This window comes from Melozone crissalis, unplaced genomic scaffold, assembly GCF_028551555.1.
Source record: "Melozone crissalis strain CALT ecotype California unplaced genomic scaffold, PUWL_Pcris_2 ptg000006l_1, whole genome shotgun sequence".
In the NCBI taxonomy this organism is placed as follows: Eukaryota; Metazoa; Chordata; class Aves; order Passeriformes; family Passerellidae; genus Melozone; species Melozone crissalis.
The window spans coordinates 11337910-11350787 of NW_026535784.1; the positions used below are offsets into that span (position 1 = coordinate 11337910).

Genomic DNA, 12878 nt, shown 5'->3' on the forward strand with positions numbered 1-12878 from the left:
ACAATTCTACATAAAAGCATAGAGAAAGACTGATTTTATGAAACGTGGCAATGGTGAACAAATATGTTGATGTATAACATAACTTACATTTATTTACTAGTTCCTCTTTTCCTAATAATTTTTCTGTCCTGGTTGTTCATATTTGATGGCCATATATTAAGGCTGATCAGAGAAAAATGAAGTAGAAAAGTAGAAATAGATTTCTATCAAATATGCAATACCATGAGTGCGCCTTGATTTTAATGGGCAATGTATCAAAACACCAGAGATGCCATTTGATTTGTTTTATTTTGCCATTCCTACAGTAATATTGACTTAATCATGCTTATAATTAGTAATTTTAATTCTACTAGATATTTTATGTTGCATTAAAGCTATAAATTATGTATTTAGTAGTTTTTATTCATGCTAAACTCTATGAGAAATCAGCTTTTTCCCCTCTTTAATTCAAATGAGGGTTGTTACCTAGCCTCAGTGGGGGAAGGACACAACCACACTGTATGTGCCTGCTGACTCCTCACTAGTAACTTTTGATCCCAGTGGTTATTCTGGTCAAAGTTAAAGTGAAAGGCAGATCTCAAAGGGGGTAAATTCTAACCAGGCAGACGGAGATGTGCTTTTTCCCCAGAAGAAAAAACAAAATACACCCAAGGCAAGAGTTCTTACACACCGCCCAACAGCTCAAACATTCCCTTGACGTTCTCCCTTAGATGTGAGACAAGGTGAGTTGCCTTGTCCAGATCTCAAAGACAGCTTTAGCTGCTGTAATTTCCTTGTCAGCTCTGCAGCCCAGTCCTTAGCAGATAAGCCAGCAGATAAGCAGCTCAGCAGATAAATAAGATGGCTCACTCAGAGCCTCACTGACCTAAGAGGGGCTCGATGCACGTAGGAGAGATCAGGGCAGTGAGACATCTCTGCAACAGCCTTCAAAGATTCATCTGCCACAATGCAGCATCAAAACAACATCCACCCAAACCTGCCCCTTCTGTTTCAGAGGGGGATCCTGGCCTCTGAAAGCCCAGTGCGAGGTCTACCATCAGCTGCTGTCCTTGGGTTGCCTCTTTCCATGTTGACCTGCAAGGACTGTACTGGAGATGCAGGGCACTCTAAGGGAACGTTCTGAACTTGAACCAAGCTTCCTGATCCCGAGATGCATCTTCTAAAAGCATGGATTATACTTAAACACACATTTTTGAAATGTCTACAAGATCACAGTAGTTCTTATTCTCAAACTTCAGAGATTTATAAGAATATTCTCAAAAATAAATAGGTCTGTGAGCTTTAATACCTGCTCCAAACTCACTGTGTTGCTTATGCTGATACCTGCAGCAAAAGACTTTAGTATAAAGCTTTCAGATCCTCTTTTTGTACCCAAAATCTCTGAACAAGGCTTTACATTATTCTGCTTCACTTGTATCTGCTGGATTCAGAAGAAATCTTCTTGCTTCCTTCTGCCCTCCTTATCTAGTCCTCCAAGGCAAGGAGCTGCCTGGATCATTGCCCTATCTCAAGGATGCTCTGCCAATTAATGCAAAAGGACCCCCTTTCTCTCATCCCAGGCTTTATACCAACAGTGTGCAGGGCATCAGGTTCAATTAAAGCTCTTTCCAGGAAGTTCCCCTCTTCCTACCCATTCTCTGACTGGCCTATTTAACTTCTCCTCTCTAATATCTACCATCTCACAAAGTGAAGCAAAAACGATGGTTCACTCACCTGAGCTATCAAGTCTCCATTTTCAGCATGGACCAGGATAACAGCCCCAAGACTCTTTAGAAAGGTAAAGGCTTCATAAAGCTGCAGGTAGTACAAAGAAGGAAACACTGCTGAATAAGGAAAACACATTACTTAACGCTCAGACCTCTCTCTTCACCTCAGTTTTGTACCTTCTATGCTGGTAATTATATTGGTGAATAGCAAATTATCTCTTTTCTACACAGAACCTGAGCTTCACTGATTGGTGCTGTACCCACCCCCGTACACACCAGCTGTACCAAGACAAGGTTAACAGCAGGGCTGGATTTCCCTGGGACAAGAGTCTGCCCCAGCCCCTGCATTGCAGGGCCACCTCCCCCTGCCCTCCCATGTATCTAAGTTCAGTAGCCCTGTAGTTCTGCAGCTTTAGCAAATGTAAAATAGAATTATTGCCATGTGCTACAGACACTTTTAGTACAGCTAAAACATCCCTTTTCTGAAGTGCAGGCATTTTGCACCATCTTCTTAGAGCCATCATTGCTGAACTTTCAGCAACATCATTAATTCAGATATTAAAACTTGCAATATTTTCTCTAGAGCATGCTTGGTTTTAATTGCTTTCTAAGATTCAACAGCCATCCCTAAAGAAGGGCAGTAGTTGATCCTTTTGCTTTTACTGGTAATTTCTGAGCACACATCAACTGACACAGTTTCCTTTCCAAAAGCTATTCAGCTTATATGTCCCTTTTTTAAACTGGAATCCCAGTTTTCAAACACAGATTAAATAGGAAGACAAAGGTTCTTCAGTGTCTACTTTTGCACTAGGGCACTTCAGGCAGCATTGAATGGGCTGCAATATACAGCTTGCAACATGGGCATTTAAACAAGGTAACAGCCATTAGTCCAGCCACACGTTAAACATTTTGATGTATTCCTCTTGGCAATTCCAACAGGGAGTTGAATTTAATAGGCACTGCCTGTCAGAGAATATTTATAAATTATTATGTCCAAAATTCCAATTAAAACCACATGTATTGGAGGTGTAACAACAGTTATTTAAGAGACCAAGAGCAGTAGCTCTGGGAATAAGTAAGAAAGAAACATTTTATCAACTGAATAAGCAAACATTATTATTACTAACAGATGCCATTGTCCATTTACAGTGGCCTGATATGTATGGATGGGAAAGCTGAAGAGTCTGGAATCTGTAATGAGTTCTGGACAAACAAGCTCATTGTTATCTCCAGCCCTAATGAGGAAAGGCCACCTCCCCCAAAGAGCAACTCCATTTAGCTGCTTACACAACCAAGAAACTCTTGAAGCCTCAGAACTGCCACTGCCTTGAGTGCTTCATCTTTTTCTCCCTCTCTGACCTAGAGTCCTCAAAAGGTTACTGCAAAATAAAATGAGTGAAATCCTGAGCAGAGCTGAGTAGCTGCAATGTTGGGAGACACCAGAAGATCTCTACACAGGGTCAATGTCATACACTTGAGGAAACACATACAGGTGTTCTGCATAGCTCAGAACTGACCCTCCAGAGAGTAAATCACAACTGCACATTCCTCCCAGTGCCAATCAGGCCAGTGAGAATGTTCCTCTGGGATTCAACCTCAGCAGCTCCTCAAGTGTTGGGAGATGAGGAAAGAGAGGACAGATCACAGCAAAGAAAAGCATTCAGAGCAATACCTGGCTGTCGGACATTTGGTAGAGATCTTTGTAGGCCATGTAGACTTGAAAAGAGTTCACACCTGTTCCAAGACAAAATTCAAAGGTGTTGCCATGTAAGCATATTCTTACATTGTATTTGAACAAGAACTTCAGGAAAAGTAAGTAATAGAGTATGTCTGGACTAGGCTTTTCACTAGTGATTGCCAAAAATCAAGCAGGGCTTCACAGCTGCATTACAACTGCTAGGACTAGAAGCCTGGATGCCCTCTACACTGGGGGGATTTTTTGGATGCTGTGGGTAGCCTGTGTTCATCCCTGGAGTAACCCAGCCACCACTGCAAAGAGGATTGCTTGTAGCTAAATCACAGACAAGCAATGGTGGCTAAAGCAAGCATATAAAGTTTGTGAAGTTTAAAAAACCTTGTGTAAGGTTCTGTGAATCAGTGTTTTTCTTTTACAGTTTCCTTAGCTATTCAGGAAAACATTTCAGCTTGATCTAAACTGTGATTTTTGGTATACAAAACTTCTGGTTGGGTTCCCCCAAAGTGCTCAGAAGGTGTAGGAAATGTGTATCTGAATGGGCATACAGACTTGCTTTTTCTTGACCTTACACTCCAAAGTGCTTAGCTTAGCTGATGGTAGACACTGGGAAGGAATGGAAACAAAGCCTGAAACCAGTTTTATAGGCAGCTCGCCACACCTCTTCTTCTGCCTTCCAAAGAAGGAAGGATTTATGCTGGCAGCCATAAAAAGCCAAGAAAGACAACAGTTTCAAATTTCAGAAATCCCTAAGAAATGCTACTGTTGAGTGTCAGTTGTCAATTACCTCCTGTATTCAAATCCCCATAAGCGTTGCTATTTGTTTCAAAGATTTGGTTATTTACACAGCTTTGTATTCTTACAGAATGCAACTTACAAATGTCTTCTGTTCATAATTTCTGTACATATGAATTCATATTAGTGTATATGTATGTCTTACTTTCTAGTCTACTGGCAAGATCCCCAGCTTGGTCCAAGGAACAGAATCATAGTTTTCTAGCTTAAAAAAAAAAAAAAAGTAAATTCTAAGCTACCTAAGCTCTGTATGCTGCATTTCAAAATGGCTGTGATGAAAACTGTGCTTCCTGGGGCAAGAAGAAAATATTCCTATTGTTCATGTTGTCTACATGAATGAATAAAATGAATAAATATCTCTGATGAAGATATAACTTCTTCCTGAGTCTAAAATGAACAAATACATCCTTAAGCAGAGGGTATGACTGCTCACACACACAGAGAATTCATTTATTTACAATTACAGGACTAAAATACCCCAGGATGCATGCAAGATAAAACACTGAAATGATGCCTGGCATTATGTCCTCCTGCTAAGTCCAGGCAGCTCAGAGAGAAACACAAAGCAGGAGCTGGCCCCTCCTTGCTGACTTCCACACTGAGCAAATCCAGCCTCAACAGTGGAACTCTGTCAGCCTGTAAACCCATCCTTTCTTCCCATTTCCTATTTATCATGTTCAGAAAACACATATAGCCTTCACTGTAATCCCTCCATCTACTCCTCATTACAATTTCAGAGCACTCATTACATTCTTATTTTAAAACCTAAGCTTGGCTGGGCCTTGCCTGGGGCCAATGCTTGCAGCCTCGTGCCCTGAGCAAGGCCCAGCACATCCATCCCACCTGCCTCAGAGCAAAGCTCAATTTTCTCCCCAAAAACCCACCCCACATGTCAGATGTCAGCTGCAGCCAGGAGCCACCTTCCTGCAGGGGTGCCTGAGCCCACACAAAGCAAGGAGGACGTGTTGGGCCTGCTCCAAGGCAAGCTGGCTGCCTCAGTGATGGCACAGGACTGACACCTCACAGAGATTTCTCTGGGAGCCCAGGGTTGGGGTACCCATTGTTCTCCCTTATCCACCACCATTCATTGCATCACAGTCCTGCAGGAGGTAAGGCAGCTTTCCCTGACTGCTGTGGGGGGAAAAACACACACCCCGATCCAAGTAATATATATTCTCATCCTTTCTCTTTTATTGCCTTGCTATCTTCTTGGGCCCTCTTCTGACCTTGATAAAATGACTGAGTTTTGCTCTCACTCTGTTTAATGTTCTCCCTGAAATTAATGGAAGCAAAAGGGAGCCCAGTAGGGAACCTGCCATAGGATCTTGAGCCTGCTCCTTACTACAGGGCAGAAGCAGAGCTCTCCCATGTAAACACATATTCCCACCCTCAGCTGCCACCAGACACACACACACAGCAGGAGAGCATTTCAGGGGCTGCCTTTATAGCAAACAGGTGAGAGGGTGCGAACAATCCTGCCTTGCAAAGAGAGCACCTACACCAGATACCAAGATAAATTACATAGATTTACATACACAGGTATCCAAGATTAGACTCCTTGCCCTGGCCTGGCTCCTTGACCTACTCATTGGAATTATGCAGCTTTTCAAAAGCCCTGGTCTATGGCCTATTGACCTGAATACTTCACATCTGTTACACACTATGGTCTTGTTAATGTCCTATTTGCTCTCACACCAGTACTCAACAGAATCCTCTCCAAATTTTAGGCAGGACTACAGTGTACTCCTGAACTTTCTGAACAGTGACAAAGTCAAAGTAACCAGTGAGGCCCCTTGTCAGCAATTTTAGGCTCCTGCTCCTTTGCATATACCGAAGAAGCTCAATCCCAAAATAGCTGCTGAAATTATCCCAGTTGGAGTGTTTATAATCAATATTTGGCTCTACAAAATCTTCAGGCACTTCCAAAGGCTGTGTCTCCTTAAATTAGCATTGTATTGATTTAAAACTGATTAATTGTTCAATTATACCTCATGACAAGGCACCTCAACAGCCACTCTGCGAGCTCCCCTGTTACTCATGCTGATTGCATTAGGCACATGTAGCTCTGAAACACAATGAGCTGAGCCCTGTCACTCAGTTCACTCACCCACAATCAGCCAAGAACCAATTCAATCCAGACTCCAGCTGATGAAAACCAGGGTCACTCCACTGACATCAAGTCTATTTGCACCAGCTGGCTTAAATGTTTCCAATTATCAGGAAATATTACCCATTAATTTGAAAGCCCTTGCCATGCTGAATTATTTCCTATTGTGCTTGTGAGTTCATACTCAACCTTACCTTGTGTCTCCAACACGTGAGAGTAACTCACACTGCCTGCCTGAGACATACATGAGAACAAAGGTGACCTCCTAATGCTCTCACCACAGAAGAGGCCACCAAGGCTCCATCATAAATCTCAGTTCAGGAACCAATGAACAGATTTCTGTTTCCCCTGATGACTCAAAGGCAGGTCAGATTTACATAGAAAACTCACATTTCAATAGTTGGAGAAAACTATTAACTTAACTGTCTGCACCAGGCTTTTAATGTAAACCCTTGGGCAAATTTGGGAGTGCTGAGCCATCTGTGGTCAGGGAGCTCTGGAAAATAATATTCAACCTTTGAAACAAGGCACAATATACTTGTCTTGAGAGCACAGTCAGCTAAAGCACAGCAGCAGATTCATGTTAATGCTGATAGCAGGGAAACAGCACAGATTTAGCACAGCCTGTGTTGACAGATGTCATCACCTTGTAAAAATCCCCTATACTAGAGACCTATGTAAGACCAGCTGCAGTTTCTCTAATTATGTGCAGCTTTGCTGATGGAAGTGTTTTGTTGCCTAAAATCTGGTTATACAGCACATGTACTGTTAGCACCCTGTGACATGGAATAAACTCCCCCAGGTGACTGTATCTCCATGGCATCTCAGCAAACAACCGTTCACTCAAAAATAGCATTTTGCTTTTTTCTACTTTGATAGTACCTTTCCCTATAAAGAGAACTTTTCCCATCCAAGTCAACACTAGCTCTACAAATTGCAAAGGGTGCTGCACATACACATCACTTAGGTTTCCCAAGAGAAGAGTCATTCTGATTTGCCCATGGAAATCACATGCCATTTCAGAAAATATTCCAATTGTATCCAAATATTCCAATAATATCCATATGTTTTCAAGGAATGTAGAAAATGAAAAATATGTGAAAATATATGATTCTGAAAAGAAAATACAAGCTGTCAGGCACAATTTCAAGGAACAATATCTAAGTTAGGATCTTCTGAAGGCTAGATTCCATTGCCCACACAGAGGTATCTGGTGCCACAAAGGTGCCCTCCTTATATAAGACTGCCACATTGAGCCTGCATGTGTGGAAATGCATTCAGGAGAGGTCTCATCTGTGCTATTCTGAATTGGTAGCTGGAGTCCAGGTAAGGTAACCTTTAGCATCTCACAGGATAGTAGGCCCGTTAACTGAACACAGTCAAACCCATAGAAGTGTCTTAGACTCCTAAATAAGTGACCTTTTTTTTTTTTTGCAAGTGTTGAAATATGGCATCTTCTAGTAACTAGTAACTTCAGGGAAAGCCAGCAGAGAGAAGCACTTGAGAAAATCAGGGCATTTTTTCAATATTAGATACCTAACTTTAGCATCTCTTTTTCTAATAACTGGAATCTTCTAAAAATACAGGCATGTCTTATTTTACAAAATCAAGTCTCAGCAAGTAAATTAATCCAATTCACTGCTGCAAAATGAGATCTAGCCTGTAGTGACATTTTCACAGCCCCATGTGCTCGTCATATTTGGATTTAATTGGAGGCAGCTGAATCAAATCTTTCAGTCTAGTTAAAACCTGAACCACTGCTTTGAAACGTTTCACTTTCTTCATTCATTAAATAGAGGATATAAGGTGACTGGGCTGATTATCCTAAATACTGGTCTTTACCTTAAAAAAAAAACCCTACCTATGCAATGTCTAAGCCTATTTCCACATACACAAGCAAGGATAAAGTGATAAATTTCTTTATGACAATGTAAGCATCTTAATCTTCCATGTCTGTACTGGACAAAGTCATATATATGCACAAAGTTTTAGGTCTATTTTATACAGCAGCAAGGGAAAATACAAGTTCAAGGTAGTGAAGAATCTTAGCCAGCATAGCTAGTGCCTATGCATTCATTAAAATATTCCCAAATTTCACCTTCACATGATATTTCGATAAAATCAAAAAATATTACTGCATTTCACTCACTAACCTTTGTCTTGCACGAGTACCTCCAGCTCTTCTCGAATCCCATCATACCAGCTGGTGATGTCCACATGGAGAGCATAATCACAACAGGATTTGGTATCAGCTGCCTCATGCCACTTCTCAAAGGAGGTCAGTAAACTAGTTCCAGGTTCTGGAAGCACATGATCAACTGAAAAAGAGATTGAGTGTGTGTTAGCAGGACAGTATGCGCACTGTTCAGATTTCCCTGTGAGCAGCCTTCCAGCACCTCAGCCAGGTGCTGGAGGCAGTCTGTGTGCTGACTGTAACTCTGGGGTGTCAGCCAGGTCCTGCTGCCCCAGGTGCAGCAGACTTTGTGAACAGTCTATACTAAAGATGAGTCTGGCAACCTGCTTGGTGCAGCATCAATAGACACACAAAGGGGGACCCAAACCCCTCACAGTTTAGGAAACATTTGTCTTTCCCCTTACTGTATTGTAAGAGACCCCAGGTTCTGGCCTTCACTGTAGCTCTTGTCTGATGTGTCCATTTCTATGTATTTCACAGTAAGCGCAATAATTAACCAGTACCTCACAGTCTCTGAACTGGCCCACTCTGCCCCACCAACACATCAGTGCAGATGTTCAATGTTTTCTCAGCAGCCAAAACTGGGAATACAGCCAAAGGTTTGAACAGGGGTGACGTTGAGCACAAACACTGTCACATTATGCAGTCCATTGAATGCCCTGCCTCTCCCCTGCCTCAGCCTTTCTGCCTCTAATGGTGCCACACCATCCACCGACACAAAGACATGACTATTTATGCATAGGTACTTCTCTCTGCAGGGCTAGTTAGTACGAAAACAAATCAGGATGGGGTTACCAATGCCATCTGCAAGCCTAACTCTGCACAGGAATACTCAACTGAAGAACACAGACTGAAAAAATCTATTAACTAAAGGAATGAACAGCAGTGCATTTTGTGCCTATGGCCAAAGAGTCTTTCAGCAGATGCCTGAATATGAGTAACAGGTAACACCATAAAAAAAAAAATCCACATCCCAGTTCAGTGGGAATAAAACTCCACTGGGAAACTCCTCTCCACAAGGAAGCTAAGACACTTTATGAACAATTGCCTCACAACATCTAACCAAAGTCAAGTCACAGCCAGAAGGAAAGAGATAAACCTTGTCCCACCATCTGTAGACAGAAGAAGAGTCTTTAACAACTAGAAACACTTCTTCTTTTCACCAACAAAGATGTTCCTCTGGGACATCTCTGTTAAGGTCTTCCTGAATTCCTGCTGCCAAATCCAAGTTCATACATAAGCATATCTTCTTATTTCCAAAGCTCTTGAAATGGCAGTAGGTGGGAACAGCAGATCTTTGTCAGATTTTCTGTGCCATATATTTACAGCGCTACCTACACTGCTTTCTAAAAATCCCAAGATTACGTGCATTATCCCTCAGTGCTTGTTCTGTATTTCAGAGGAAAATCCAAGAGACAATTCCACATGCTGGTATTTCTTTCTGAGGATAGGTTCATTTTCAGGCTAACCCTGGTTAACAATGATGAATGGATCTCAAACACAGTGCCCAGAAATTTGAAGATTCATTGCAGAAGATCTCAGAAAATTAGAATGAAGCCTCTGGTAGCTATCCCCACACAGAGACAGCTCTGCTGGTACTCACTGATCATGGTGGTGCCCCCTGCTAGTGCTGCTTTTGTGCCTTGATAGAAGTCATCAACAGCAGTCATCCCCTGGTAGGGCTTCTGTAGATAAGTGTTGACATCTATTCCCCCAGGAATAACCATGCGCCCATTAGCCTCTATGGTCTTGACTCCTCCAGGAACAATCAGATTCTCTCCTATTTGCCTGCACAGCAAGGAAAGCCAGTATTACTTTATTGGAACAAGCACAGAGGACAAAGCTCTTTGAGGCATGTAGGGAGAGGGAGCCTGGGCCCATACAGCAGGAGGTGGGTCCCCAAAGGCAAGGTGAAGCTCAAGCACACGCTCCCTCTGCCCTGCCCAACACAGCAGAACAATGCAGAGGAGAGCTGACTCACTGAGCCATGAGCTCTGTTTGCTTTGCATGGCTCTAGTGGCCAATAAAGGAGCTGTAATGCACCAGCATTAAAAATTGATTATTTTTATATGATTTTTATCTTTAAACAATTCAAATTATGTACACTTAATGCCCTCTTGGGAGCTCCAGTTTTGTAATCTAGGTTCTTAAATGAAAATAGGAAAACATAAATCAAATACAGGAGAAAGCTGGAATTGTAAAAATACATGGCAGAAGGAAAAGGCAGAAAATTTTATAATTACTTTGTCATCATGCAATGCAAATGTATCCTTAAAAAGAAATCTAAATAACCTAAGATACAGAAATACATATCTAAGAGACCTAAACATGTTTAATCTACCATGTCCCATATTCTTCATCCTCCTCTTGAAGTTAAAAGCCAGTGAAACATTCTGCATAACTGTGTGGAAAAATTATAATTAGCTGCTGCTGTATTTTTCCCTTCAGGTCTTCAAAGCAGGATTTTTTTTTTCACTATTCAAAATATTAATCTGTCCCCCATACCAATATCAAACTCCAGATACTTATGATCAAAATACTTGTATTATTCATGGACTCAATTACAAATAAATTAAACTTTAACTTTTAAAGCCACACTAGAATTTATTGTCTACTTTGCATGGCACCAAACAGGGAGAGGGGTCTATGTGGAAGCCATGTCTCTGCACTGTTACACCACAATATATTTGGGCTTAGAGGTAACTGTAAGGTAGTTAAAGTTCATTTAGTTTATCTTATATTACAGACACAGAGTCCTTGGTCCTAATTTTCTTTTGTCTGGATAAAATAGCTTTTATCCACAGCTAAATAAATACCTCAGACATCTGAGCTGCTGAATCTCTATCCCCATATTAAAAGGCAACTCCCACCTACAGTTCAAAACACAGCAACTGATTAACAGCCAACTGTGATAAGGCAGAACCAGAAGTGAATACAACTCTTCATTAAAACCAGTGGGAACAAATTAAAAAGGGGGGATAATTATTCACATTGGAATCTGGCCAAACTGGCAGAGTTAATAAATAGCCCCAAGAGGTCAAGAATTTGTTTCATATGCTATGCAAAAAAGTCACCTCCAGCAACTCGTCTCCTGCAGTGCCCCGGGCTCTGGTTGGAGGGAAGCACAGCCATTCCATGGGCAAACTCCTCTTGGGCATCCCAGGATGGGGTCACAGCACTGAACAAGTCCAGGAGGGCTTACTCATGAGACCTGGCACCTGCATGTTTGGCACCTAACAGTCATCAACATGTGCAGCACTGCCATAGCCTGTGTGCCGCTGCACAGTGTGAAGAACACCCTGACAAACAGGGAACCAACCTGGATGCAAACACCAGCAGCTGCCCAGCACATCCAACTGCACAAACAACAGCTGCAAGCAGCTCCTCTGTTTTAAAATGTGCCTCACAAAGGCATACCATAAAGCACTGCACCCATGAGCAGATTCAATGCCTGTATAAAATTAGGAAGACCCATGTGTAGCAATGGTGTTGCACTACTTTGTTAGTCAAATCTATCCCCAGGATTTTAATCAGAACAACCCTCCACCTTTGTAGGGCATTTATGTGGCTAAGAAATTGAACTGGGAAAAAAAATTAACTATGACCCATTCCCTTTGAGTATATCCAAGGAGCAACTGCACTTCAAGTACTAACACACCTTCTGAGAATAATAGTAATGAAAACCTTCACAAAAAAGGCAATTTATTTTTATTTTCTTCCACAATCAGTATCTACCAATTTCCTCTTCAAGAAGACACATGTCCTAACAAAGTGAAAGTGTGCTACCTATATATTGAAGTTTTTTGATGACTCAATGCTCATTATTTTCATTGTATGGTTGAGTAACATCTTATTCAGCTGAAATCATCCATGTTGAAGTGACATGGGACCAAACGGCCTTTGTGGATGATGCTGCACTTCTATCTGTCAGAAACCTGTCTCATCTCTTGCCCTGGCATCAAGATTAAGGCTGGGAGAAGTCTGATCTTCACTGCTGCTCAAGGTTATTTTTATTCTGTCCAAGTAGAACAGAGAGTAGGAGATAATGTGACAGGATTCCTGAATTGCTCACTCATTAATGCAAAGCACATGTGAGTAAGAATGGAGTTCTATTACTTGTGGGTGAAAAAATACAACAGGGCAGATAACTGCATTCTAGACACTGTACAAATGACTGAGCTGGTATCCTCATATGTCAGCAACCAGAAAACTCAGACCCACAAGAAGCTGATGCTGTCTGCCATTTTCAGTCGAACAAGTTGGGAAATTCTGTTGTACGTGAGCTGATTAAAGCACAACAAAATCAGCAGGCTTCAGCTCTTCCTAAGCTTCATCCAAGGAAACTGAAAACCTCTCCCAGAACTCTGTGGTGATGCTTCTGCA

General features: G+C 41.7%; 1 protein-coding gene across 2 annotated transcripts in view; it reads right to left on the bottom strand.

Moving 5' to 3' along the window:
* CRMP1 (collapsin response mediator protein 1) overlaps positions 1 to 12878 on the bottom strand; it is a 49698-nt gene that overhangs the window by 17423 nt on the left and 19397 nt on the right. For both annotated transcript variants that reach the window (XM_054292101.1, XM_054292110.1), the window contains exons 3-6: positions 10099 to 10283; positions 8455 to 8619; positions 3379 to 3440; positions 1714 to 1794 (exon numbers count right to left, since the gene is read on the bottom strand). In XM_054292101.1, the coding sequence (XP_054148076.1) occupies positions 1714 to 1794; positions 3379 to 3440; positions 8455 to 8619; positions 10099 to 10283 (493 nt within the window). The remainder of the gene's footprint in view (positions 1 to 1713; positions 1795 to 3378; positions 3441 to 8454; positions 8620 to 10098; positions 10284 to 12878) is intronic.